The sequence below is a fragment of the Scyliorhinus canicula genome, chromosome 1, assembly GCF_902713615.1.
Source record: "Scyliorhinus canicula chromosome 1, sScyCan1.1, whole genome shotgun sequence".
In the NCBI taxonomy this organism is placed as follows: domain Eukaryota; kingdom Metazoa; phylum Chordata; class Chondrichthyes; order Carcharhiniformes; family Scyliorhinidae; genus Scyliorhinus; species Scyliorhinus canicula.
In genome coordinates this window covers 101,388,370-101,415,066 of record NC_052146.1, presented here as the reverse complement: position 1 = coordinate 101,415,066, position 26,697 = coordinate 101,388,370, and the positions used below count along the sequence as shown (strand labels likewise).

The 26,697-nt window shown below is 47.5% G+C and overlaps 1 protein-coding gene across 1 annotated transcript in view; it reads right to left on the bottom strand.

Moving 5' to 3' along the window:
* LOC119975033 (receptor-type tyrosine-protein phosphatase U-like) overlaps positions 1 to 26,697 on the bottom strand; it is a 1,028,343-nt gene that overhangs the window by 58,404 nt on the left and 943,242 nt on the right. Inside the window, exon 31 of the mRNA XM_038814894.1 lies at positions 10,394 to 10,519. Coding sequence (XP_038670822.1) covers positions 10,394 to 10,519 — 126 coding nt within the window. The remainder of the gene's footprint in view (positions 1 to 10,393; positions 10,520 to 26,697) is intronic.

Below are 26,697 nucleotides of genomic sequence, written 5' to 3'. Positions count from 1 at the left end.
AGACGGAGAGTTGAAGTGAACAGTGGTTTTATTCAGCTAGAACTGAGCCTGCCTGTGACTGCTCTGCACTGAGAGCCGCCTGCAGGGCAGCAGCTCTATATACCTCCCCAAGGGGGCGGAGCCAGGGGCGGAGCCCACAAGGGCACCAACATGACACAATGCAATGTAATGCAATACAGTGGTGAATAGTTGCCGTAATACATTCACCACATTCACCCCATGTTAAAAAAATTGAAGTCCAGTGGGGGTGAAATGGCTCACAGGTTGAGTTTGTCCGGCACCTTGATCATTCGCTGCGATCGTCTGAGCTCTGGTTTAGCTGCGAGCACGGGTGTTGAACTCGTCGCTTCGGGCACGGGTGTTGAACTCGTCGCTGGGGGAACGGGTGTTGACTCCGGGAGCATGTCCTCTGGAGCTTCATCTCTGTAGGTCGCCGATGGGGGGAGGGGGGTGTAGGCCATGCAGGGATGGGGGTGCTGTTCGGTGTAGGTTGGGGTGGTAGGTGATGGTTGTAGGGGATCCTGCGGGTGCCAGGTCCCGGAGGGAGACTGTATCTTGTAGGCCGTCGTGGTGCGCCATGTAAGCATACTGGGGGTTGGCGTGAAGGAGCTGGACCCTCTCGACCAGGGGGTCGGACTTTTGGCTCCTCACGTACTTTCAAAGGAGTACAGGCCCCAGTGTCATCAGCCAGGACGGAAGCGAGACCCCGGAGGTGGATTTCCTAGGGAAAACAAATAGGCAGTGTTGTAGTCGGTATTTAGGGGTATTACGGTACCAAGGTTGGAGGTACCTGATGCTGTAAGATCATTGGTGTTGGAGGTACCTGATACTGTAAGATCATTGGTGAAACCTGCCTGCTGGTTCCGCCTAGTAAGGTGGAGTATAAGAGTCTGTGTTTCCCCAGCTGTTGCATTCTGTACCTGCGCTGCTGGGGGAAACATCTAGTTCAATAAAGCCTTCAATTGTTCTACAATCTCGCTTCGGGAGTTATTGATCATGCATCAATTTATTGAACTAGATTTGAAGAATGGAGCTCCGCATCAAGCCAGAGTGTCTGCAACTTAGGCCCAGTGCGGCAAACTCAGCGGCGACCTTTAAACACTGGCTGGCGTGTTTCAACGGATACATCAGACGGCCACAACTACACCCACGGAGGACCAGAAACTGCAAGTTCTCCACTCAAGGGTGAGCCCAGAAATCTACATGCTCATCGAAGACGTGGACGGTTTTGAGGCCGCGATGACACTGTTGAAAGGACACTATATCCGCCCATCTTTTAGCTACCAGACGACAAATTCCAGGGGAATCGCTAGACGAATTCTACCGCGCACTGCTGGTACTAGGTAGGAACTGTAACTGCCCGCAAGTTTCAGCCAAAGACCACAACAAACTTTTAATCCGGGACTCCTTCGTAGCAGGTTTGCTGCCCTCTCAGATCCGCCAGCAGCTGCTGTAAAAAGAGACGCTAAGTCTCAAGGAGGCACGGGCCTTCGCAAGTTCCTTAGACACAGCCTCCCGCAACGCCCGAGCGTATGTCCCTGACCGCGCGACAGCCCCATGGGCAGCGTGAACCCCACCCGCAGCCGATTCTGACGCATCCCCCAACCCCCCCACAAGCTTGTGCCGCGCGGCTGCCAGGCAACCCTGGGTGGCCCCGATGTTATTTTTGCGGGCAAGCCAAGCAACCCCGGCAACGCTGTCCGCTCCGCAACTTGCAAGGGCTGTGAAAAAAGGGGCATTTCGTGGCGATGTGCCAGGCCCGGGCGGTCGGCACTGTCTCCGCAGGCGAAACGTGGCCCTCGCCATTCCCCTCCTTGCAGGCCACATGCAGCCCGTGAGCGCCGCCATCTTAGATCCCGCGGGCCATGTGCGGACCCCGTGCGCCGGTATCGTGTCCCCCGGAGACCACGTGTGATTCATGGGCGCCACCATCATGCCCACCCCCGGCCATGTGCGACCCGTGGGTGCCGCCATCTTGGCTGGAGTCTCAGATTCGATGACCGCACACCGCCCGAGGAATCCCACCAGCTTCTGCCACGACTCGCCTCGGTGACTGGACCAGTCTCGGCCCCGAACTCTTTCGACCGCTACGCCGACGGTACTCATCAACGGACACGAGGCATCCTGCCTGATCGACTCCGGGAGCACGGAGAGCTTTATACACCCCAACACGGTAAGGCGCTGCTCCCTCCCGATACACCCATCATTGGTGTTGGAGGTACCTGATACCATAAGATCATTGGTGAAGCCTGCCTGCTGGTTCCGCCCAGTAAGGCAGAGTATAAGAGTCTGTGTTTCCCGAGCTGCTGCATTCTGTACCTGCGCTGCTGGGGAAAACATCTAGTTCAATAAAGCCTTCAATTGTTATCCAATCTCGCTTCGGGAGTTATTTATCGTGCTTCAGGTGGTCATGAGGGGCCTCGTTCGTGACTGTGCAAAGGAGTGACTTAATGGAGTGGAGCGCGTCGGGGAGGACCTCCTGCCAGCGGGAAACTGGGAGACTCCTAAACTGTAGGGCCAGGAGGACGGCCTTCCATACCGTCGCGTTCTCCCTCTCCACCTGTCCGTTCCCCCTGGGGTTGTAAATGGTAGTCCTGCTCGAGGCGACGCCCTTACCGAGCAGGTACTGACGCAGTTCGTCGCTCATAAATGAGGAGCCCCGGTCACTGTGGACGTAAGTGGGAAAACTGAACAAGGTGAGGATACTATGCAGGGCCTTAATGACAGTGGCGCGGGCATGTCGGGGCAAGGGATTGCAAAGGGGAAGCGGAAGTACTCGTCAACGACGTTGAGAAACTACGTGTTGCAGTTGGTAGAGGGGTGGGGCGCTTTGAAGTCAATGCTGAGGCGCTCGAGGGGCTGGGATGCCTTCACCAGGTGGGCCTTATCTGGTCGATAGAAATGCGGCTTACACTCCACGCAGGTTTGGCAGTCCCTGGTCATGGCCCTGACCTCCTCGGTGGAGTAGAGCAGGTTGCGGGCCTTGATGTAGTGGAGAAACCGGGTGACTCCCGGGTGGCAGAGGTCGTTGTGGATGGCCCGGAGTCGGTCAGCTTGCACGCTGGCGCATGTGTCGCGGGACAGGGCATCTGGGGGCTCATTGAGCTTCCCAGGATGATACACAATATCGTAATTATAGGTGGCGAGTTCGATCCTCCACCTCAAGAATTTATCATTCTTGATATTGTCCCGCTGTGTATTATCGAACATGAAGACTACCGACCGTTGGTCGGTGATGAGGGTGAACCTCCTACCAGCGAGGTAGTGCCTCCAATGCCGTACAGCTTCCACAATGGCTTGAGCTTCTTTTTTGACTGAGGAGTGTTGAATCTCGGAGGCGTTGAGGGTACAGGAGAGAAAGGCTATGGGCTTGCCTGCCTGGTTAAGGGTAGCGGCGAGGGCGACCTCTGACGTGTCGCCCTCCACCTGGAAGGGGATGGACTCGTCCACCGCGTGCATCGGGAGCTGGTGGTATGCGGACTTCAGGTCTACTGTGGAGAACACCGGGTAGTGTGCAATCTGATTCCCGATGTCCGCTATCCGGGGGAGGCGGTACGCCTCGAGGAGCGTGTACCGGTTTATGGTTTGGCTGTAATCTACAATCATCCGGTTCTTCTCCCCAGTCCTGACGACCACCACCTGGGCTCTCCAGGGGCTGTTACTGGCCTCGATGATCCCCTCCCCCAAGAGCCGTTGGACCTCGGACTTGATAAAAGTCCTGTCCTGGATACTGTACCGCCTACTCCTGGTTGCGATGGATTTACAGTCGGCGGTGAGGTTCGCGAAGAGCGGGGGAGGGTTGACCTTTAGGGTCGCAAGGCTACATATGGTGAGAGGGGGTAGGGGCCTGCTGATCTTCAGGGTCAGGCTCCTGAGGTTGTACTGGAAGTCCAGTCCCAACAGGAGAGGAGCGCAGAGATCGGGGAGGACATATGGTTTAAAAATTGGCATACTCGGTGCCCTGTATCGCGAGGTTCGCGACACAGCACCCCCGGATCTGCACTGAGTACGATCCAAAAGCGAGGGAGATTGTTTGGAAGGCGGGGGAAATTTGGAGAAAACAGCGCCTTACCGTGTCTGGATGTACGAAGCTCTGCGTGCTCTCGGAGGGCGTTTCGTGCCATTGACCCGGACGGTCATCATCGAGTTCCAGAGGTGATGGGACGTGACTGGCCAAGGGTGACCGCGCCGAGTTGCGGGTAGCCGGCGTGGCCGGAGGTGGTGGGGTGGTCCCAAGATGGCTGCCCTCGTCGGTCGCACATGTCGGGCGGCGATGAAGATGGCGGCCAAGATAGCAGCCCCCATGACTCACACATGGCGGGCCTTGTGGGAGATGGCGGCCAAGATGGCAGCCCCCGTGAGTGACACATGTTGGGTGGAGTCAAAGATGGCTGCTCCCATGACAGCATGAGGCGGAAGACGCATCCGGAGGGGGCGGTGACGGCAGGCACGCAGCCACGCCGCAAGGTCTGCGGGCCTGTGAGTCTGAAAGTTGGGCCTGTGATTTTGAGGTTTTGGATCTGGCCAGGCAAACTTCGGCAGAGTGTCCTTTCTTGCTGCAGTCACTCCAGGTCGCGTTTTGAGCCGGACAATGTTGCCTGGGGTGCTGGTGCTGGCCGCAGAAATAGCAGGGCACCCCCCAGGTTGGGTGGGCAGCCGTGCGGCACAGGCCTCGGGCACCCTCTGGTCGGGTGTCCACGAGGGGCTAGTGTGGTCGGAGGAGAAAGCATTGAGGCTCTGAAAAGCTACTTCTAAGGAGGTGAATAGTTTTACCGTTTCTTCTAGGTCGAGGGCGCCCATTTTGAGCAGGCGCTGTCTGACGTAGTTAGACCGGACACCAGTCACATAGGCGTCTCGGATGGTGAGTTCCATGTGTTGTGAGGCCGTGACGGCCTTGTAGTTGCAGCTTCGCGCGAGTACTTTCAGGTCACGTAGGTATTCCTCCAGCGATTCCCCGGGGCGTTGGCGGCGAGTGGTGAGGAGATGCCGCGCGAACACTTTGTTCATCGGCCTCACGTATTGCCTTTTCAGGATCGCGACCGCGACTGTGTACGTGGTCGCTTCCTCAATCTGCACGGAGATTCTATGGCTCACCCGGGCATGGAGGAGGCTCAGTTTCTGTTCGTCTGTGATGGAGGGCGAGGAGGAGGCAGTGAGGTAGGCCTCAATACAGCGGAGCCAGTGCGAAAAAATCCCTTTGGCTTCAGCAGCCTGTAGGTCGAGTTCCAGTTGATCAGGTTTGAGGGCTGCTTCCATCGCGATGTTGTAGTTGATTAAATTGATGCGACCATCAATTCATACGAGAAGGAGAGTTGAAGTGAACAGTGGTTTTAATCAGCTAGAACTGTGCCTGCCTGCGACTACTCTGCACTGAGAGCTGCCTGCAGGGCAGCAGATCTATATACCTCCCATGAGGGGGCAGAGCCTGGGGCGGAGCCCACAAGGGCACCAACATGATAGAATGCAATGTAATGTAATACAATGGTCCATAGGTGGAGCCCACAAGGGCATCAACATAGTACAATGCAATACAGTGGTGAATTGTTACCATAATACATTCACCACAGCCACTCTGACCCATATCTGACACCTTCACCCCCATTGCCTCCACTGTGGACGCCATCTGTGTGCTATCGTCCTGGGTAGCATGCATGACCGGCACCACTCCCTGAGGGGGTGAGTGGAGGCGTGGGCTGAGAGGGGTCAGTTTGGGGGGTGAGGGGCATGGGGAAGGTGAGCGGGTTGCGGGGGTGAAGGATGAGGGAAGTGTGGGGGGGGGGGGGGGGGGGGGAGTGTCCACACTTGTGTCATGGGGATCAGCAATTAAGCAGGGTCTCACTTGCTTGACCTCTACTTCGGTGACCCCCCCGTTCCACTGGGCCGCCGACCACGTCCAGTGCCCTCTGCTTGGACAATGTGAGGGGACTCAGGTCTGGTGGTCCCCCTCTGGTCTTCTTCCGCTCCTGGCGGTTGTGCGGGATCTTCTACTGGGGGGTGCAAATATAAACAACAACAGTGTGAGATGTTAAGATGCATGCAGCCCAGGGATTGGGTAGATATGGCATCAGCGGCCAGGGCACCCAGCCATTGCAGCTGGCATGGGTGCTGGCATGTGGGACAGGGTGGGCACATCACCTGCAGCTGGATCCGCAATCAAGCAACGCCAAAAAGGACTTTAATCACTGGCTAGCTTGCTTCGAGGCGTATATCAACTCAGCGACCACCCCTCCGACGGAGGCTCAGAAGATGCAGATCCTGTACTCAAGGTTGTGCTCCAACATGTTTCCGCTGATCAAGGACGCCCAGAACTACGCCGACGCCATGGCGCTCCTCAAAGAAAACTACGCACAGAAAACGAACACACTCTTCGCCAGGCACATACTCGCCACTCACTCTCAACTCCCTGGTGAGTCCATAGAAGACTTCTGACGGGCCCTAACCCCACTCGTCTGGGACTGTGACTGTCAGGCCGTTACGGCCACCAAACATTCCAACCTTCTTATGCGCGATGCGTTTGTAACGGGGATTGGGTTGGACCTCATACGCCAAAGACTGCTGAAAGGGGCCACGCTCGACCTAGCTGAGACTAAAAATCTAGCACTCTCCATGACGGTCGCCTCACATAATGCTCAGGCCTACCCATCCGGCTGCGCGGCCCACCCCTCCTATCCCTCGTTGATCCCACAGACTGCCGCCCAAGCCGGGGCATCACTCAGCCAGTACGCCTGCGCCACACGCCAACCCGTGCACCCCGGGAGTCCCCGATGTTAGTTCTGCAGACAGCAGAAGCACCCCGGCCCGCACTGACATTTGCAGAAAGGGGCACTTTGTCGTGGTGTGCCGCGCCCGCGCAGTCGCCGCTATCGCCCCCTCCCGCCTAACCTACACACAATGGGCGCCGCCATCTTCGTCCCGGATCACGCACAGCCAGTGGGCGGTGCCATCTTCACCTCTGGGGCCACGCGCGGCCAGTGGGCGTCGCCATCTTCACTTCCCGGGGCAGCGAGCGGCCCATGGGTGCCGCCATCTTGTCCAGCTCCCGCAACGTGCGGCCCATAGGTGCCGCCATTTTGTCCACCGCAGGATCTTCAGGCGCCGCCATCTTGTCTTCCCCACGGGCATGGACGCTGACAGCATTCCACAACCTGGGCCCCCCATGCTCTCCATCTTCTGTCGCCAGCGACAACCGACCGCAGCTCGCCTCGGTGACGATCGATCAGTCTCGTCCGCACAACCTGGCCACCACTTCAAACAGTGTGAGAATCAACGGTCACGTGACCTCTTGCCTGCTGGACTCCGGGAGCACCAAAATCTTCATCAACCCAGATACGGGAAGGCGCTGCTCCCTTGCGGTCCACCCCACCAATCAAAGAATCTCCCTGTCTCCGGATCCCATTCCGCCATGATCTGGGGGTTCTGCATGGTCACTCTCATGGTCCAGGGCGTAGAATTCAGCGGCTTCCGCCTCTACGTCTTTCCTAATCTCTGCGCTGCATGACTACTAGGCCTGGACTTCCAGTGCAATCTCCAGAGCCTTACCCTCAAATTCGGCAGGTACCTACCACCCCTCACTGTGCGCGGCCTCACGACCCTAAAGGTCGACCCACCCTCCCTCTTTGCCAATCTAACTCCGGATTGCAAACCCCTTGCCACCAGGAGCAGACGGTACAGCACCCAGGACAAGACCTTCACCAGGTCCGAAGTCCAGCTGTTGCTTCGGGAAGGCATCATCAAGGCCAGCAACAGCCCCTGGAGAGCCCAAGTGGCAGTCGTTAAAACTGGGGAGAAACACAGAATGGTCGTGGACGACAGCCAGACCATCAATCGGTACACGCAGCTCGACATGCTGTACATCACGGACCCAGTTCCCACGATGGGGGACATAATGTGGTCGCAGATGGTGACGTTTTCTAGGTACGGGAAGGTGGCCCGCAAACCGTACCGGTCGATCATTCAGTCCATCTCCCTTTGGAAGACCGAGACCCCGTCAGTGACGCCGAAGGGAAGCCTGAGGAAGTGATAGAGACGATCGTCCACCTCGAAAGCAGTGTATGGACGGTCCGATTTATGGATGGGGGGCTGGTGGTAGGCGGATTTGAGGTCTATCGTTCAGAAGACCCAGTACTGCGCAATCTGATTGACCATATCTACATCATGTGTAGCCATTTTAGTACTTCCCAATTTACCTCTACAAACTTGCCCATGTGATATCAATAACTCGTTCAGGTCATTTCGTTTTTCCTCTGGAAGGTAACTTAACAATTCATCCCAATTTTTAAGAACATCCTCATTTTCCAATTTAATTTTAGGTATGTCAAATTCACAGTCATCTGGATTTGGTTCGTCACTTTGAGTTAGAATCATTAAAACTTCCTTTTTCTCTCCTTCCCTTTCAAAGTACCTTTTAAGCATATTCACATGACAGACTCGGTGAGTCTTCCTTCTATCTGGTGTTTTTACCACATAATTCACCTCACTTAATTGCCTTTCAATCTGATACGATCCACAAAACCAAGCTTTTAAAGGCTCACCTACCACTGGTAACAACACAAAAACTTTATCCCCACTAGTAAAACTATGAACTTTGGATTTCTTGTCCGCTACCTGTTTCATCACATTTTGTGCAACTTTCAAATGTTGTCTCGCCAATTCACCTGCTCTATTTAATCGTTCCCTAAAATTTGACACGTCATCCAATAGTGTAATTTCCAATTTCTCACCCACCAATTTTTCCTTAATCAATTTAAGTGGTCCTCTTACCTCATGACCAAAAATTAGTTCAAAAGGACAACATTTGGTAGACTCATTAGGTGCATCCATAATTGCAAACGATACTAATAGAATTCCTTTATCCCAGTCCTCCAGATAATCTTGACAATATGCCCTCAACATTATCTTTAATGTCTGATGCCACCTTTCTAATGCTCCCTGCGATTCTGGATGATACGCAGTTGATTTGAATGGATTTATTCCTAAGCTATCCATAACTTCTTTGAATAACTTTAAAGTAAAATTTGATTCTCGATCCGATTGAATTTCTGTGGGTAGTCCATATCTAGTAAAGAATTTAAGTAACTCCTCCACAATCCGTTTAGCTGTAATATTACGTAGGTAGGTAGAATGTGGGTAGAATTGGAACTTTTGAAAGGTTGTGGTGCTACTGACGAGGAGGGGTGACCGCGCCGATTCATATGGTGGGGAGGGTGCCCCAATGTTTGCGTGGTGGTGGGGGGTTCCCGATCTTAGAGTTGTGATTGTTGGGGTACCCTGATCTGAGAATCTAGGCTTTGCCGGTTTGTTTAGGTCCCACTCCTGCATAATCCAGGCTTTGTGGGTATGTTTCGGCCCCACTCCTGCAGCTGGCTGTGTGATCTGTGCCAGCACTTTGAAAATGCAGAGAGCCATTTAATGAAGCGAGAAAAGGTGCCTTTGAAGCCAACGAGGTTCACACAGCTTTTCACGCCTGATCCAGTAATCTGTGCAATTTCTGGAAAATTCCACTCATTGTGGAGAGAGAAACGGAGTTAACATTTCAGGGTTCTGATGAAAGACGATTCATGTGACACATTGGGCTACATTTTATATGACCCCATCGGGTGTGTTTTCAGTAAGGAGCACATAAAATGGGGTACGTGCCCACCCCGCATCTTCCCACCCACCCCAAAATATGGGGTGTGCAGGCACTGAAATTGGCAGCCTACCTGCCATATTTAAATAGATAATTCAGGGTTGATTATGCTCGTTAGCAAGACTATTGAGCCTAAAAATACACTGTCAGTGTCAGAAAGCAGTTGACATGTGCCAAGAGTGGGAAGGACGCTTTTTTCAAAAAACCTTTCCAAAGGGCGAGAAGCAACGTATAATATCGTGCCCCCCCCCCCCCCCCCCCCCCCCCCCATTCTTCTTACCTGCCTGTTATATAAAATACCCCACCCTCCTTCCCCCTCCTTAAACTACCTAAATTCTCCATGTACAAGAACCCAGACTTATCTGGCTCCGAAACCCATGGGTCTTCTTATTGTGACTGGTTGCAGTCCCGGAAGTGTCTACTGTGGGACCCAATCAGATTGGCTGTCAGTTCCCGCAGGTGGGACTTGCTCCCCTGTGAGGGGAGCAAGTTTCACACTGCCCCAATTTAGGCCACCTGCAGTGCATTATGACTGCATGATGGTGGGCTGGCGTTGAGCGGGTCAGCCCCATGCTGACTTTGCTTATGGGGGTAGAGAGGAGGGGGGATGCGGGACAAATTGTCTGACCCACCTCAAAAACTGCTGTCCATTAACTCTCTCTCTTCATGATCACTGTCTGACCTGCTGTATCTTTCTAGCATTTTCTGTTCCCATTTGCCAGCACTCTTTGTAACTATGAAATAATAAAAGTTACAGAATCTTACCTGTGATACATTCCTGACCGAGAATAAATGGCAAACAATCTCGTCATTCCCCGTGCATGAAATGATCTTCACTTGTATGGGTCCATACTGCTGAAATCCATGTTCTGGCCAATACTTTAAGCATGGCTACATAGTGACCGGAAATAAAGGAAAAGGCCAAAATTTATGTGTGAACAAAATACAAGGGAAGTTGTAAAAAAGAGAATAATCTTTCTCAAGCCTGAAGGCAAATTATATTACATGCCACATTACAGCAGTATTGAAATCTTATAAATTATAAGATTTATTGCGTCTTAAGGTGGCAATATATCTGCACCACTGCAAAGTACAACATTTTCTGTTAGTAATGAAGGCTGAGTGTATCCTACTGTGGTAGTGCCCATCTGGTTGCACTATTTTTGATTTAAAAGTGTGGTATATTTTGCAGCAGGAAATACGTAAGTTGAGCTCTACAGGCTGGAAATAGCTGTGTGATATTATCACTTGAATGTTTCATTCCCGTGCTTGCTATATGCATAAAGTGGTTAACCTATTGTAAGTAAATTGGTATTGCCTCCCTTAAGTAGTGCACAACATTGAGTTCTACAAACATTTCAAGCATCCATTGGATTAAATCAATAGCAAAAAGTGATACTAGGCCAGAAGATGTAGAATCTGTGTGGGTAGAATTTACCCTCCAGTTTGAGAGGTAGAAGCTGGAATGAGATGTAATGGTATTACAATTGAGTAAAGATAACTACAAAGACATGAGGAGGAGCTGGCCAGAGTTGATTGGGAGGAGAGACGAGTAGGCAAGATCGAGGAAAAGCTATGGCAGGGGTTTTTGTGGGTTATTCTGGAGGCATAACAGGAATTCATCCCAAAGAGGAGGAAACATGCTCAGGGGAGGACGAGATAACCATGGCTGACAAGGTAAGGCAGGGACAGCTTAAAAGCAAAAGAAAAAGCGTACAATGTGGCGAAGATTATAGGAAGTCAGAGGATTGAAAGTATTTAAAAACAAGCAGAGAACAAACGCAGCAGAATCATACTTGACACAAAGGAAGATGGTTGTGGTGGTTGGAGGTCAATCATCTCAGCTCCAGAACATCACTGTAAGAGTAGTGTCTGGGCCGCCTCAGCTGCTTCATCAATGGCCTCCCTTCCATCATAAACTCAGAAGTGGAGATGTTGGCAGATGAGTGCACAATGTTCAGCTCCATTTGAGACTCCTCAGATAATGAAGTAGACCATGTCCAAAGCATCCTGACCTGGACAAGATCCAGGCTGGGTCTGAGAAGTAGCAAGTTACATTCATAGAATTTCACAGAATTTGCAGTGCAGAAGGAAGCCATTCAGCCCATCGAGTCCACACTGGGCCCCTGAAAGAGCATCCTACCTAAGCCCATACCACCACCCTACCCCCGTAACCTAGCAACCCCATCCAACATTTGGACACTCAGGAACGGCCCTAGGGTTGCTAGCGCCCCGGGCAAGCTGAAGTTCGGCGCCCTTACAAGCCGAGGGCTTGCTTCCCCACGGCCCCTTCACCAGAAAACCCAAGCGGATTCGAACGGCCTTCTCCCCGTCCCAGCTCCTGCGATTAGAGCGAGCCTTTGAGAAAAATCACTACGTGGTGTGAGCCGAGAGAAAACAACTCGCAAACAGATTGTGTCTCACAGAAACCCAGGTAAGAATGTTGAAGTAGACAGAGAGAGGAGAGGGGCGGATTGATATTTGGGGTTGGCAGGGAGCAGCGTGGTTGGAGGGAGGGTGTGCTGAGAATGCTTTCCATGCAGGGATTTCTGACTTTAGAATGCACTCGCGGAAGAGGCGGTGCCAGCAAATTTCAAATTGCGCCCCCTAGCACATGGCGCCCCAGGCGACTGCCCGAGTTGCCGGTACCTTGAGCCAGCCCTGACTCCAGGGCAATTTAGCCTGACGAATCCACCTACCCGCACATCTTTGGACTGTGGGAGGAAACCGGAGAACCCGGAGGAAACCCACGCAGACACGGGGAGAACGAGCAGATTCCGCACAGAGTGACCCAAGCTGGGAATCGAACTCTGGCACTCTGAAGCAACAGAGCTAACCAATGAGCTACCATGCCGCCCCGGGGCATGAAGGGAAGAAAAGGAGGGAAGGAAATGATGGAGGGAGGGAAAGGAATGAGGAATGGAGAGACCGAGGGAGGGAGGAAAGGACATATCATTAATTTTAAAAGTTCAAAGTCCAAAAGAAGCAGCAGCCATGCGATCTCAAAAAGTTTTCAATCCGCACTGCATTCTGGAGTACCTGGAAGAACCACGTGGCCATTTCTTGAAAGAGGACAGCTGTGACCTTTGTTTAAACTTCGCAGATCCTGTTGCTGCAAGCCGTTCATTCATTTCTGGTAGTGGTCTGTAATTTGCAGCTTCCACAAAACAGCTGCAGGCTTGATTCATTCATCTCCCTTCATGAGTGAGTGACCCTTTTTAATTTTGAAGCAGGGGTGGGTGTAATGAACGAGAAGCAATGAATGCGGGCCTTCAGCATGTTTGTTCGACATATTTAGTCGAGATACAAACTCCTTTTGTTCCTTTCATGCCACACAAGTGGCAGGCAATGACAATCTGCAACAAGAGAGGATCTAACCATCGCCTTTAACATTCAATGCCATTACCATCGCTGAAACCCCCACAATCAACATCCTGGGGTTACCATTGATCAGAACCTGAACTGGACGAGCCACATTAATACTGTGGCTACCAGGGCAGGTCAAAGACTAGGGATCTCACAACGAGTAATTCACCTCCTGACCCCCAAAGCATGTCTACCATCTACCCCCAAAGCATGTCCACCATCTACAAGGCACAAGTCAGGAATGAAATGGAATACTCTCTACTTGCCTGGATAAATGCAACTCCAACAACACTCAAGAATTAAATGAAAATCGCTTTTTGTCATGAGTAGGCTTCAATTAAGTTACTGTGAAAAGCCCCTAGTCGCCACATTCTGGTGCCTGTCCGTGGAGGCTGGTACGGGCATCTAACCGTGCTGCTGGCCTGCTTTAAAAGCCAGCGATTTAGCTGAGTAAGCTAAACCAGCCCCAGCTTGACACCATCCAGGACAAAGCAACCCGCTTGATTGCTCCCCTTTCCACAAACATTCAAACCCTCCACCACCGAAGGACAGGGGCAGCCGTGTGTACCATCTACAAGATGCACTGCAGTACCTCACCAAGGTTCCTAGGAGAGCACCTTCCAAACCCACGACTACTACCATCTAGAAGGACAAGAGCAGCAGATACTTAGGAATCCTACCACCTGGAGGTTCCCCTCCAAGTCACTCACCACCCTCTCTTAGAAACATATCACCGTTCCTTCAATATCACTGGAGAAAAAGCCTGTTACTCCCTCCCTAACAGCACAGTAGGTGTACCTTCACTTCAGGGACTGCTGCTGTTCAAGAAGGCAACTCGCCACCTCCTTCTACATAGAACATAGAACACTACAGCGCAGTACGGGCCCTTCGGCCCTCGATGTTGCGCCGACCTGTGAAACCATCTGAAGCCTATCTGACCTACACTATTCCATTTTCATCCATATGTCTATCCAGTGACCACTTAAATGCCCTTAAAGTTGGTGAGTCTACTACTGTTGCAGGCAGGGCGTTCCACACCCCTACTACTCTCTGAGTAAAGAAACTGCCTCTGACATCTGTCCTATATCTCTCACCCCTCAATTTAAAGCTATGTCCCCTCGTGTTGGTCATCACCATCCGAGGAAAAAGACTCTCACTGTCCACCCTATCTAACCCTCTGACTATCTTATATGTCTCTATTAAGTCACCTCTCAGCCTTCTCCTCTCTAACGAAAACAACCTCAATTCCCTGAGCCTTTCCTCGTAAGACCTTCCCTCCATACCAGGCAACATCCTAGTAAATCTCCTCTGAACCCTTTCCAAAGCTTCCACATCCTTCCTATAATGTGGTGACCAGAACTGCACGCAGTACTCCAGGTGTGGCCGCACCAGAGTTATGTGCAGCTGCAGCATGACCCTGTGGTTCCGAAACTCAATCCCCCTGCTTATAAAGGCTAGCACACCATATGCCTTCTTAACAGCCCTATTAACCTGGGTGGCAACTTTCAGGGATTTATGTACCTGGATGCCGAGATCTCTCTGTTCATCTACACTACCAAGAATCTTGCCATTAGCCCAGTACTCTGCATTCATGTTACTCCTTCCAAAGTGAACCACCTCACACTTTTCCGCATTAAACTCCATCTGCCACCTCTCAGCCCAGCTCTGCAGCTTATCTATGTCCCTCTGTATCCTATAACATCCTTCAGCATTCTGAAGGGCAACTAGAGATGGGCAATCAATGCTGGCCTACCAACGAGGCCCACATCCCGTAAATGAATTTAAAATATATTTAAAAAGCAATAAGGGAGGAAAAAATGAAATATGAGTGTTTGCCAGCTAGTAATTCAGGATTCACCTGAGGAAGGAGCAATGCTCCGTAAGCTAGTGATTTGAAACAAACCTGTTGGACTTTAACCTGGTGTTGTAAGAATTCTTACTGTGCTCGCCCCAGTCCAACGCCGGCATCTCAACATCATAGTAATTTAAAAGAATGTTGCAAGAGTTTTTTTCAATATATAAAAGATAAGAGAGAGACAAGAATAGACTTTGGAGCACTGGAAAATGAAGCTGGAGAAGTAGTAATGGGAAACAGAGCAATGGCAGAAGAACTGAATAGGTACTTTGGATCAGTCTTCAGAGTGGAACACATCAGTGACAGACCAGAACTTTAAGAGAGTCAGGACGCAGAGGTGAGTGTAGTGGCCATCACGAGGGAGACGGTACTCGGGAAGCTGAAACATCTGAAGGTGGTTATTCACCTGGATGATGGACTATATCCAGGGTTCTGAAGGAGATAGCTGAGGAGATTGTGGAGGCATTGGTGGTGATCGTTCTGGAATCAGTGGAGGCAGGAAGGGTTCCAGAAGACTGAAAAATGGCTAATGTTTAAGAAGAGAGGGAGGCACAAGACGGGAAATTATGGGATAGTTAGCCTGACTTTGGTCATTGGTATGATTTTAGAGTTCATTATTAAGGATGAGATCGCGGACTACTTGGAAGCGCATGATAAAACAGCTTCATCAAGGGGAAGTCATGCCTGACAAATGTTAGATTTAAGAGTGGGTGAAGGAGGTGGCCATTTTGGGTGGGCCCAGGTGAGAGGAGTTGGTTGGGCAGGAACTGTGCTAGTTGTTTCAGATAATGAATCAACTATTGAACTTTGGTGTCACGTCTGTAGAAATTCAAACACTGCTTCACCAAGTGTTTCATATAATGAATAGACTAGTGCATTTCAGTGCATTTAGTAATGAAAATGTATCAAATAATTAGTTACAGCAAGGTTGATGGCTAGCAGTGGCGTGAGAAGCCTATTCTCGTAAGACAGCACACACAGACGGTGAATTATTCCTAACAGATACCAGTCAATCTTAAGTAACGGCCAATGTTCAATTAATAGTTTGCCCTCTAAGTAACAGACATCTATTTGAATAAATCAGGAGTTCTCAGCTGAGAATTATAAACCATTGAGAGTAAATGAGGGATTAAACCATTGATAAGAATTCCCTTAAAAGTAAGGGTTTCATTCCTGAATTCCTGAATTCTTGAATCATCTGTCCGTTTATTTCTGTTTAAAGTGATTTCTGTATGATTTTATGTTTAATGCTTTTTTTGCCATGTGTTTGACCCTTGTATGTATTATTTATTATTTCTTTTCTAAATTTTAATTCAGTTCATAGAATCATTGCATTTACAGTGCAGAAGGCCATTTGGTCCATTGAGTCTGTACCGGCCTTTGGAAAGAGCACCCTACCTCCACCTTATCCTCCTAACTCCATCTAACAATTTTGGACACCAAGGGCAATTTAGAACGGGCAATCCACCTAACCTGCACATCTTTGGACTGTGGGAGGAAACCGGGGCACCCGGAAGAAACCCATGCAGAAACGGTGAGGATGTGCAGACTCCGCACAGGCACTGACCCTAGCCGGGATTTGAACACAAGTCCCTGGCACCGTGAAGCAACAGGGCTAACCACTATACAACTGTGCCACCCTTATTCTTATTCAAGTGTATTCAAGTAAATAATGAGCAATAAAGTTGTATTTGTGACACCATCAATCAACCAGACAATCGACTCTCATTAGAAGATAAATTAAGAGATCCTACAATTTCGTGAGCCAGCGACGAGGGCTATGAGGAAGAGACTGAACACCACACACAGGCATCAAGCAGTGGATCGCATAACCGAGGTAAGAGACCATCATGTCTGCGGCCATTTAGAATCTGGTGACCTGCTACGCACTCCTTACGAACACATCCGGGTTGAAATTGACCCAAGTCCCAGTCAGGTGTCTGCCGGTGGTATATATGTATTATATGGCGTTATAGATATATACATATATTGCGATACCCCCGATTAAAGAATAGTCTACGACTGGAGGCCCAGGGTTAGGAAATACTATTTCGGAGTTGAAATGGTAGCTAGAAATCCTTGGAAGATATTAAAAGAGTCTGGGGAAAAACAGGACATATGAAAGACCAATTGAAAGTACTGCGCGAACACATCCGGTCAAGAGAAATGCAAGCTTGTATTTTCTAGTCAAGGTCATGATTATAGCTTGCAGTTTGGCAGTGATCCACTTTGAATTCTTTAAAACAGGTTACAAGTAAAATGTTAAGATTTCTTTCAAATTTGGTTAAGTAACTAAATTCAAATCAGTTCAAAGTAAAAAGATAAAGGATATAGGAAAATAAATTGAAGCATAGAGTGAACTATTTCAGCAGACAATTGATTGATTTTTAAATTGCCTAGAAACGTATGTATCTAAATTACTCAACATAAGGTTTAAGTGTTGATTTATGGGAACTCAATGATGGCAGTTAAAAGCAGAAATTTTAAGCATGCCCAAGAGGAATTTGGAACAAATAGGAAAATTTATTATGCTATCACATCACCCCCATTAGGGGACAGGGGTCATAATGAATTTTGGTGAAAATGTCTTTGAGATTTGAATTTTCCTTTGTCTCTTTAAAAATATGTAGCAATACGAGAAGGCTGATGATTAACTGTTTGAACTTTATAACAAATGAATGTGTGAGTGTTCGTCGAGTCAAGTTATTTCTTTCTTTCTAAATTTAGAGTACCCAATTAATTTTTTCCAATTAAGGGTCAATTTAGCGTGGCCAATCTACCTCGCCAGTACATCTTTTGGTTGTGGGGGCGAAACCCACGCAAACACGGGGACAATGTGCAAATGCTACACGGACAGTGGCCCAGAGCCGGGATCCGAACCTGGGACCACAGCGCTGTGAGACAACAGGGCTAACCCACTGTGCCACCGTGCTACCCGTGTCATGTTACTATTAAGGTTTATCTTTATGGGGAAGTAACCATGTCGGAAGCTTTTTTAATTTCAGACATTAGTGCCATATTACAATAGAAACAAAAGGACATTGACATAATTAATCTGTTGTTTTAGAGCATTTGCTATGTTTTGCTGCTTTTGTGGTAATGATATTCGTGTGTGTATGTTTCAAGTGTTAATGTTTTCTGTCAAAATTGTAATCTTTGAGCAAACAGCTAACAAAACTTGGGAGTCATGCTTTTCTGACCAGAGAATCCCAGGATATTTGTGATCAACATGTGGGAATTTTAATCTGGATACAAATTCATACATGTAAGAGTGAGATAATTATAATTTAATAGGATTTATTGGAATTTGGGATATCCAGAATGATTATAGTCAATCCCGTGTTGGATTGATCTTGTGTTAAAACTTGTCAGATTTTTAAAAAAAAAATCCGAACACAACTGACACAAGAAGAAAGACAGAAAAAATTCTGAGATTGGAGTGTAGTGAATATTAAATATTAAATTTAATATTAAAGTAGTGAATATCATGTTTTTTTTAGGTCAAAACAAAGAGATGTGGTGGCGTAATGACATCCAGTTGAAAACTTTTACTCTGCCTTTTTTCAAAGGAGCAGAAAATTAACCCTTGCCTGTTAACAGCTGAAGATGTATTTATATTTTTACAGGAATTTGGAATTACAAATTTTAAATTTGAATTGTCAAATATGTTCCGATTAATTCACCCATTTTGCCCCAAGCAGAATGGAACTTTTGTGTTTCATTTTAGAGGTAACTGCAAGTGGAACAAGATTTGCAGTTAGCTGGTGTCCATGGACATAAGGACAAAGTCTCTTTTGAAGAAGAGATTCTGCAACTTAAGACAAAAAAAGAGATGAACTGGACATTAATAAAAATGTGAAAGCCAGCAACACTGATGTATGAATTTGGGACAATTCTGGTATGTAGAAGGGCAATGTAATTTAGCAAGTTACGTTTAAAAGAAATATATAATTTAACTCAAAGAACAAGGATTCAAAATGTTACTGCCTGTTTGATTTTTGTTTTACACATGAATATATTTAGTTATGGGACAGGGTTTAGAAAATCCCAAAGCATATCATGGAGTTCACCTGACCTACAACTATTTATAGATTTTGGTTACGAGGAGCTCAAGGGCCTACCTTTCAGGTGTTATTCAACAGAGGCCTTAAGAACTTTTAATCAAAAACAAACTTTATTCTACGAATTTAGTTAACATTTTTATAAACACACGCAGTAGGCATTTTTTATCAACTACAAACGTAAATACCACACAGCTACAGTAATCTACTCATAATCCTTAATGAACTCCCCTTAACTGTTTCAACTTAATAACAACATCCCATAAATCAGAAAACCCTTTTATTAAACAGTAGGTTTGAATTCATTCCAAAAAAGCAGTTATCTCTTTTAAGTTAGCAAGTTATGGAAACAGCTTTTAACATGCAGAGAGAGAGACAAGACAAGACTTCTCTGTCTGAATCCAGCATCCAACTGTGAAAAAGAAAGCAAAAAAACTCAGAGCCACAAAACAGCCCAAACCAAAATGAAAGTAAAACCCAGAGCCACTGCCCAGCTCCACCCACACAATGACATCACTGAAGCCATTTGATAAAACAAAATATTTCTTCAAGAGACACTCCCATGACAATTTTGTTGGACTGCAAGATTTCTCCAGAGCCCATGGTTGGGATAGGATTAAGTAATTGAGGGAAGACAACTGAGACAGGAAATCAAAACAGGAAATGGGAATTGGAATATTGGTGCAATTCAATGGACTATTTTAATCTGGCATAAATATGAAGGGGAAAGTCTGGAGGAAGCTAGTAAATTGATAAACTTTATCTTGGCAATGCTTCTGTCCATGTCTATGTTTTCATTTAAAAGAACAAAGTTTGATACTATGGCCACCACCCAAGGCATCTAGACCATACTGAAGAGACAAGCAACAACTTTGAGATCTTTTGATAAGATCACAAAAGGTTCAAGAATGTGTGATATGACACTGGGGGTATTGTGTATGTGTGCAGGTGAGTTACATGTGAAGTAACTAATAGGCAGGGAACCAGTTCACAATAGACCCTTTCAAGGGTTTGAAACTCCTTGCTATTACGTATTGAAGAGCAGGCCCCATGCACACTACTTGACAAATAGCACGGCTGGAAATGGTCAATGGGGCCAACAGAGTGAAACAACATAATTGAGTGATCAGGACACTTACACATATTCCATGGAGAAACTGATTTTAAAATAATTGGATAGAATCAAACAGACTGATACCTGTCGAAATGAGCACAATTGAAGTGACAGGGTAAATTATTTGGATAAGATCAAGTATGGGCCTGGTAGCAAGTAAACCTGGTTAGGAGTATCCCGATGTTATTTTGAATGTCATTTGAGTGAGAGGATTTGCAAATGGGGTGTGTCAGAGAGAAAGGGGTATCAATCCAATTATTCAGAGATCACAGTCAAGTTACAATAGGTTATGGAATATACTGGAATTTAACACACGTTATGTGAAGAGAAAACTGGAATCAAAAACAAAAACAAAGAAGTGAATTTTCTCACTGCAGATCATTCCACCCAAGGCGGGAGAAAGAAAGTGACCAAGAATAATGAGATAAGGGGTCAAAGAGTAAGATCTCACCCTGTGAAAACTGGAATCGTATTATACGTTACTCACATGTTGAAATAACATTTATTTTAGTTTAGTTAACACATAATCTTTGTATGGCTCTCAATATGATTTTATAGTCAATTTCTGATCAAAAGCTCATTCCATGACCCGGTCTTAGCATCAAAATTGACAAGGGAGAAAGAACATATGGCCTTAAGACAGTGATGTGAGATGTCAAGACTGACCAATTACTTATACTAACTATCAGTCCAAAAAAGTCCTTGGTCCATGCTTCACATGCTAAAAGAGCTCATTATAGTTAAGATTAATTTCTGCAAAATGATTGCCGCTGTTTTGATTTTTGGTTGACTTTTTAGCTTTACAGACCATGGCCAGCTCACAAAGCTCACAAGGAGTTACATGATAACACTTTTCTTTATATGTCCAAGGTGTAGGCCAAAGATTTCATTGTTTCCAAATGTTGGGTATGTATCGCGATCCCCACCCACTCGGGAAGGTATTCCCATTTTATCTATTCCTTTTAATACTTTGGAAACAGCAGAATGGTACATTTTTCAAAGCATCACCTGTTGTTCCCAAGCTTGTGAGGGAGTTAATACCTGCAGGGGAACCAAAACTTGGATTTACTTGAGAAAGAGAGATCAGTTATGGAGGTCTGCAGGTTACCTGCTGACTACCTTTTCAGGATGGTCTCAACCCAATTGCGACAGGGACCAGAATCCTCCCCATATAAACCTCCCAACTACCTTCACTCAGGAGGGATCAGTATGTTTGACAAGTTTATCATGTGAGAGTACCTTTAAGAAATGGATGTTTAAGCAATGTACCTTTAAGAAATGGAGCAGCTCATATTACTGAAGTGATGTCAGAGTGTGGGTGGAGCTGGGGTTTTTAGCTCAGCCATTTTGCAGTGTTTAAGTTTCAGTTTGAGAAAGCAGCTGAAAAGTGCCCGGCTGGTTTGCTGTGAGGATTTGCAAATGGGGAGTGTCAGAGAGAAAGGGGCATTAATCCAATTATTCAGAGATCACATTCAAGTTACTATAGGTTATGGAATATACTGGAATTTAACACACGTTATGTGAAGAGAAAACTGGAATCAAAAACAAAAACAAAGAAGTGAATTTTCTCACTGCAGATCATTCCACCCAAGGCGGGAGAAAGAAAGTGACCAAGAATAATGAGATAAGGGGTCAAAGAGTAAGATCTCACCCTGTGAAAACTGGAATCGTATTATACGTTACTCACATGTTGAAATAACATTTATTTTAGTTTAGTTAACACATAATCTTTGTATGGCTCTCAATATGATTTTATAGTCAATTTCTGATCAAAAGCTCATTCCATGACCCGGTCTTAGCATCAAAATTGACAAGGGAGAAAGAACATATGGCCTTAAGACAGTGATGTGAGATGTCAAGACTGACCAATTACTTATACTAACTATCAGTCCAAAAAAGTCCTTGGTCCATGCTTCACATGCTAAAAGAGCTCATTATAGTTAAGATTAATTTCTGCAAAATGAATGCCGCTGTTTTGATTTTTGGTTGACTTTTTAGCTTTACAGACCATGGCCAGCTCACAAAGCTCACAAGGAGTTACATGATAACACTTTTCTTTATATGTCCAAGGTGTAGGCCAAAGATTTCATTGTTTCCAAATGTTGGGTATGTATCGCGATCCCCACCCACTCGGGAAGGTATTCCCATTTTATCTATTCCTTTTAATACTTTGGAAACAGCAGAATGGTACATTTTTCAAAGCATCACCTGTTGTTCCCAAGCTTGTGAGGGAGTTAATACCTGCAGGGGAACCAAAACTTGGATTTACTTGAGAAAGAGAGATCAGTTATGGAGGTCTGCAGGTTACCTGCTGACTACCTTTTCAGGATGGTCTCAACCCAATTGCGACAGGGACCAGAATCCTCCCCATATAAACCTCCCAACTACCTTCACTCAGGAGGGATCAGTATGTTTGACAAGTTTATCATGTGAGAGTACCTTTAAGAAATGGATGTTTAAGCAATGTACCTTTAAGAAATGGAGCAGCTCATATTACTGAAGTGATGTCAGAGTGTGGGTGGAGCTGGGGTTTTTAGCTCAGCCATTTTGCAGTGTTTAAGTTTCAGTTTGAGAAAGCAGCTGAAAAGTGCCCGGCTGGTTTGCTGTGAGGATTTGCAAATGGGGAGTGTCAGAGAGAAAGGGGCATTAATCCAATTATTCAGAGATCACATTCAAGTTACTATAGGTTATGGAATATACTGGAATTTAACACACGTTATGTGAAGAGAAAACTGGAATCGGAGAATCGCCGGTCGCCGGGAAAAACAGCGAGTGGCGATTCTACCGAGCTGGGGATGGGGGGGGGAGAATCGTGGGGGGCGCCAGGGGGGGCGTGAATTTTGTCGGGGGGCCCTCCCGCGATTCCCCCATGCCGCGTGGGGAGCGGAGAACCGCGCCCGTAGTCTTTTGGAGGTTTCAAGGAACATTTTGAGGGATTATTTAGTGTTGTATTATTTTTGGGGTTACCTTTGGAGTAAGTGGCGGTAAATGATACAATGTTTATTTAAAAAGGTTAAGTTGAATTCATGGAATAAACATTGTTTTGTGTTTAAAAACCCACGTGTCCATAATTGTAATACCACAGCTGGAGACCAAGCCGTGTGCTTCAAAAGCAACAATACATTAAAGGGAGAGGTTGGTTGAACTCCATGATACATTTTGAGGTTCTGAAAACGCCGCTCCCATAACAAGTTATCACCCTAAGTGATTGGAAATGGGATATAGTAATTGCACCCACTGTTTTAATGTATGTAGGGCTTATAAGGGTACTCCCAATGTTAACAGAGGTCATTCTTGGTTCCTCCCTATTGAGAGGCCTACACACTTCTACCAGTTTCTCAGACCACTGGTACCCAGAGTTTGTTGCTCACTTCATTTCTTGTGATGGTACTTTTTTTGTTTATAACCACGTAGCCTACCCTTGGTTTCCACTTTTTTGGCCAGGATCATGTTATCTGGGGTATGTGATACCCACTATTCATCATTTCTCTTCTCTATTAGAGGTAACAGGGGTAAGGAGTAAATATGCCAAACTGCACAAGATTGCTCAGTTCATTCCTTTTTGTTGGGGTGCCAAGGGGCTACCTTGTTGGAACCCCCCCCCCCGCCGACTCCGATGCATCCCCCATCCCCCTCAAAGCTTGTGCTGCACAATTACCAGGCAACCCCCGGAGGCCCCGCTGCTATTTTTGTCGGCAAGCCAAGCACCCCCGGCAGTGCTTGCTGGCCCGCTCCTCTACCTGCAAAAGGTGTGGCAAAAAGGGCCATTTTGTGACTGTATGCCAGGCCCGGGCAGTCGCCGCAGTCCCCGGGGGCAAACCGGGGCTGCCACCCCAACTTTCTCCACTAGCCACGTGCGGCCAGAGGGCGCTGCCATCTTCCTTTTCCAGAGCTACGTGCGGGCCCTGGGTGCCGCGATCTTGCTCCCCAGGGACCACGTGCGATGGATGGGCGCCGCCATCTTGCACACCCCCAGCCATGTGCGACCAGTGGCCGCTGCCATCTTGGCTGGAGTCTCAGGACTCCGATTCGGATGACCACACACCGCCCGAGGAAACCTTCCAATTTCTGCCATAACTTCTCTCGGTGACCCTGGACCAGTCTCGGCCCCGAACGCTGTCGACTGTGACGACGACCGTGCTCATCAATGGGCACAAAACATCCTGCTTCATACACCCCAACACGGTAAGGCGCTGTTCTCTTCCCATCCACCCAGTTAACAAAAATTCTCCCAGGCCTCTGGGTCTCACTCTGTAGAGATCAAAGTGTTCTGTGTAGCGAACCTCACGGTCCAGGGCAGGGAATTAAAACATTTCCGCCTCTACGTCCTCCCTCACCTCTGCACTGCCACATTCCTAGGGTTAGACTTCCAATGTAACCACCAGAGTTTAACTTTTAAATTTGGCGGCCCTATACCCCCCCTCATTGTCTGCAGCCTAGCGACCCTCAAGATCGATCTGCCTTCCCTTTTTGCGAACCTTACCCCGGATTGCAAACCTGTCGCCACCAGGAGCAGACGGTACAGTGCCCAGGACCGGACCTTCATTAGGTTGGAAGTCCAGCGGTTACTGAAGGAAGGCATTATCGAGGCTAGCAACAGTCCCCTGGAGAGCTCAAGTAGTGGTTGTAAAGGCCGGGGAGAAGAATAGGACAGTGATCGATTATAGTCAGACCATCAACAGGTATACGCAGCTCAACGCATACCCTCTCCCCTGCATATTTGATTTGGTCAATCAGATTGCACAATACAAGGTCTTTTCCACGGTGGATCTAAAATCCGACTACCACCAGCTCCCCATCCACCCTAGCGACCGTAAATACTGCATTCGAAGCAGCTGGGCAGCTCCACCACTTCCTCAGGGTTCCCTTTGGTGTCACAATTGGAGCTTCGGTCTTCCAATGGGAGATGGACCGAATGGTTGACCAGTATCTCCTAATTTAGGGAGTTAGGAGATAAATTTAAAAAGTAAGACCTCAAAGGTAGTAATCTCAGGATTGTTACCAGTGCCACGAGACAGTGAGAGTAGAAATTCAAGAATAGTCAGAATGAATACGTGGCTTGAGAGATGGTGCAGGAGGGAGGGTTTCAGATTTTTGGGACATTGGAACCGGTTCTGGGGGTGGTGGGACCATTCCAAATCAGATGGTCTGCACCTGGGCAGGACTGGAATCAATGTCCTCGGGGGTGCTTTTGCTAACACTGTTGGGGAGGTTTTAAACTAATGTGGCAGGGGGATTGGAACCAGATTAGGAAGTTAGAGGTCAGTAAAGAGGCAGCAACTAAAGCCAGTAAGATACAAGATAATAAACTCAATGTGCCTAAGGGGAAGAGTAGACAGCGAAGAGATGATGAACGCAAAAAGACAGGTGGTCTGAGGTGCATTTGTTTTAATGCGAGAAGTGTAGCAGGTAAGGCAGATGAATTTAGGGCTTGGATTAGTACCTGGGAATATGATGTTATTGGTATTACTGAGACTTGGTTGAGGGAAGGTCAAGGCTGGCAACTAAATATCCCAGGGTATAGATGATTCAGGAGGGATAGAGAGGGAGGTAAAAGGGGTGTAGGAGTTGCATTACTGGTCAGAGATGATATCACAGCTGTGATTGAGGGCACGATGGAGGATTCGAGCACTGAGGCAATATGGATAGAGCTAAGAAATAGGAAGGGTGCAGTAACATTGTTGGGACTTTACTACAGGCCTCCCAAAAGCGAGTGCGAAGGAGAGGTACAAATATGTAGACAGATTATAGAAAAATATAGAAGCAATAAGGTGGTTGTGATGGGAGGTTTTAACTTTCCCAACATTGAATGGGACCCCTGTAGTGTTGGAGGCATAGAGGGAGCAGAATTTGTAAGGAGCATCCAGGAGAGTTTTTTAGAGCAGTATGTAAATAGTCCAACTTGGGAAGGGGCCATACTGGACCTGGTATTGGGGAATGATCCTGGCCAGGTGGTTGCAGTTTCAGTTGGTGATTACTTTGGGAATAGCGATCACAATTCCGTAAGTTTTAGAATACTCATGGTCAAAGACGAGAGTGGTCCTAAAGGAAGAGTGCTAAATTGGGGAAAGGCCAAGTATAACAAAATTCAGCAGGAGCTAGGGAATGTGGATTGAGAGCAGCTGTTTAAGGGTAAATCCACATTTGAAATGTGGGAGTCTTTTAAGGAAAGGTTGATTAGAGTGCAGGACAAACATGTCCCTGTGAAAATGAGGGATAGAAATGGCAAGATTCGGGAACCATGGATGATGGGTGGAATTATGAGACTAGCTAAGGTGAAAAAGGAAGCATACATAAGATCTCGGCGACTTAAAACTGATGAATCTTTGGAGGAATATCGGGAAAGTAGGACGAATCTCAAACGCGCAATAAAGAGGGCAAAAAGGGGTCATGAAATATCTTTGGCTAACAGGGTTAAGGAAAATCCCAAAGTCTTTTATTCGTATATGAGGAGCAAGAGGGTAACTAGAGAAAGGATTGGCCCACTCAAAGACAAAAGAGGGAATTTATGCGTAGAGTCAGAGGAAATGGGTGAGATTCTTAATGAGTACTTTGTATCGGTATTCACCAAGGAGAGGGACATGACGGATCTTGAGGCTAGGGATGGATGTTTAAATACTCTAGATCAAGTCGGCATAAGGAAGGGGAAGTTTTGGGCATTCTAAAAGGCATT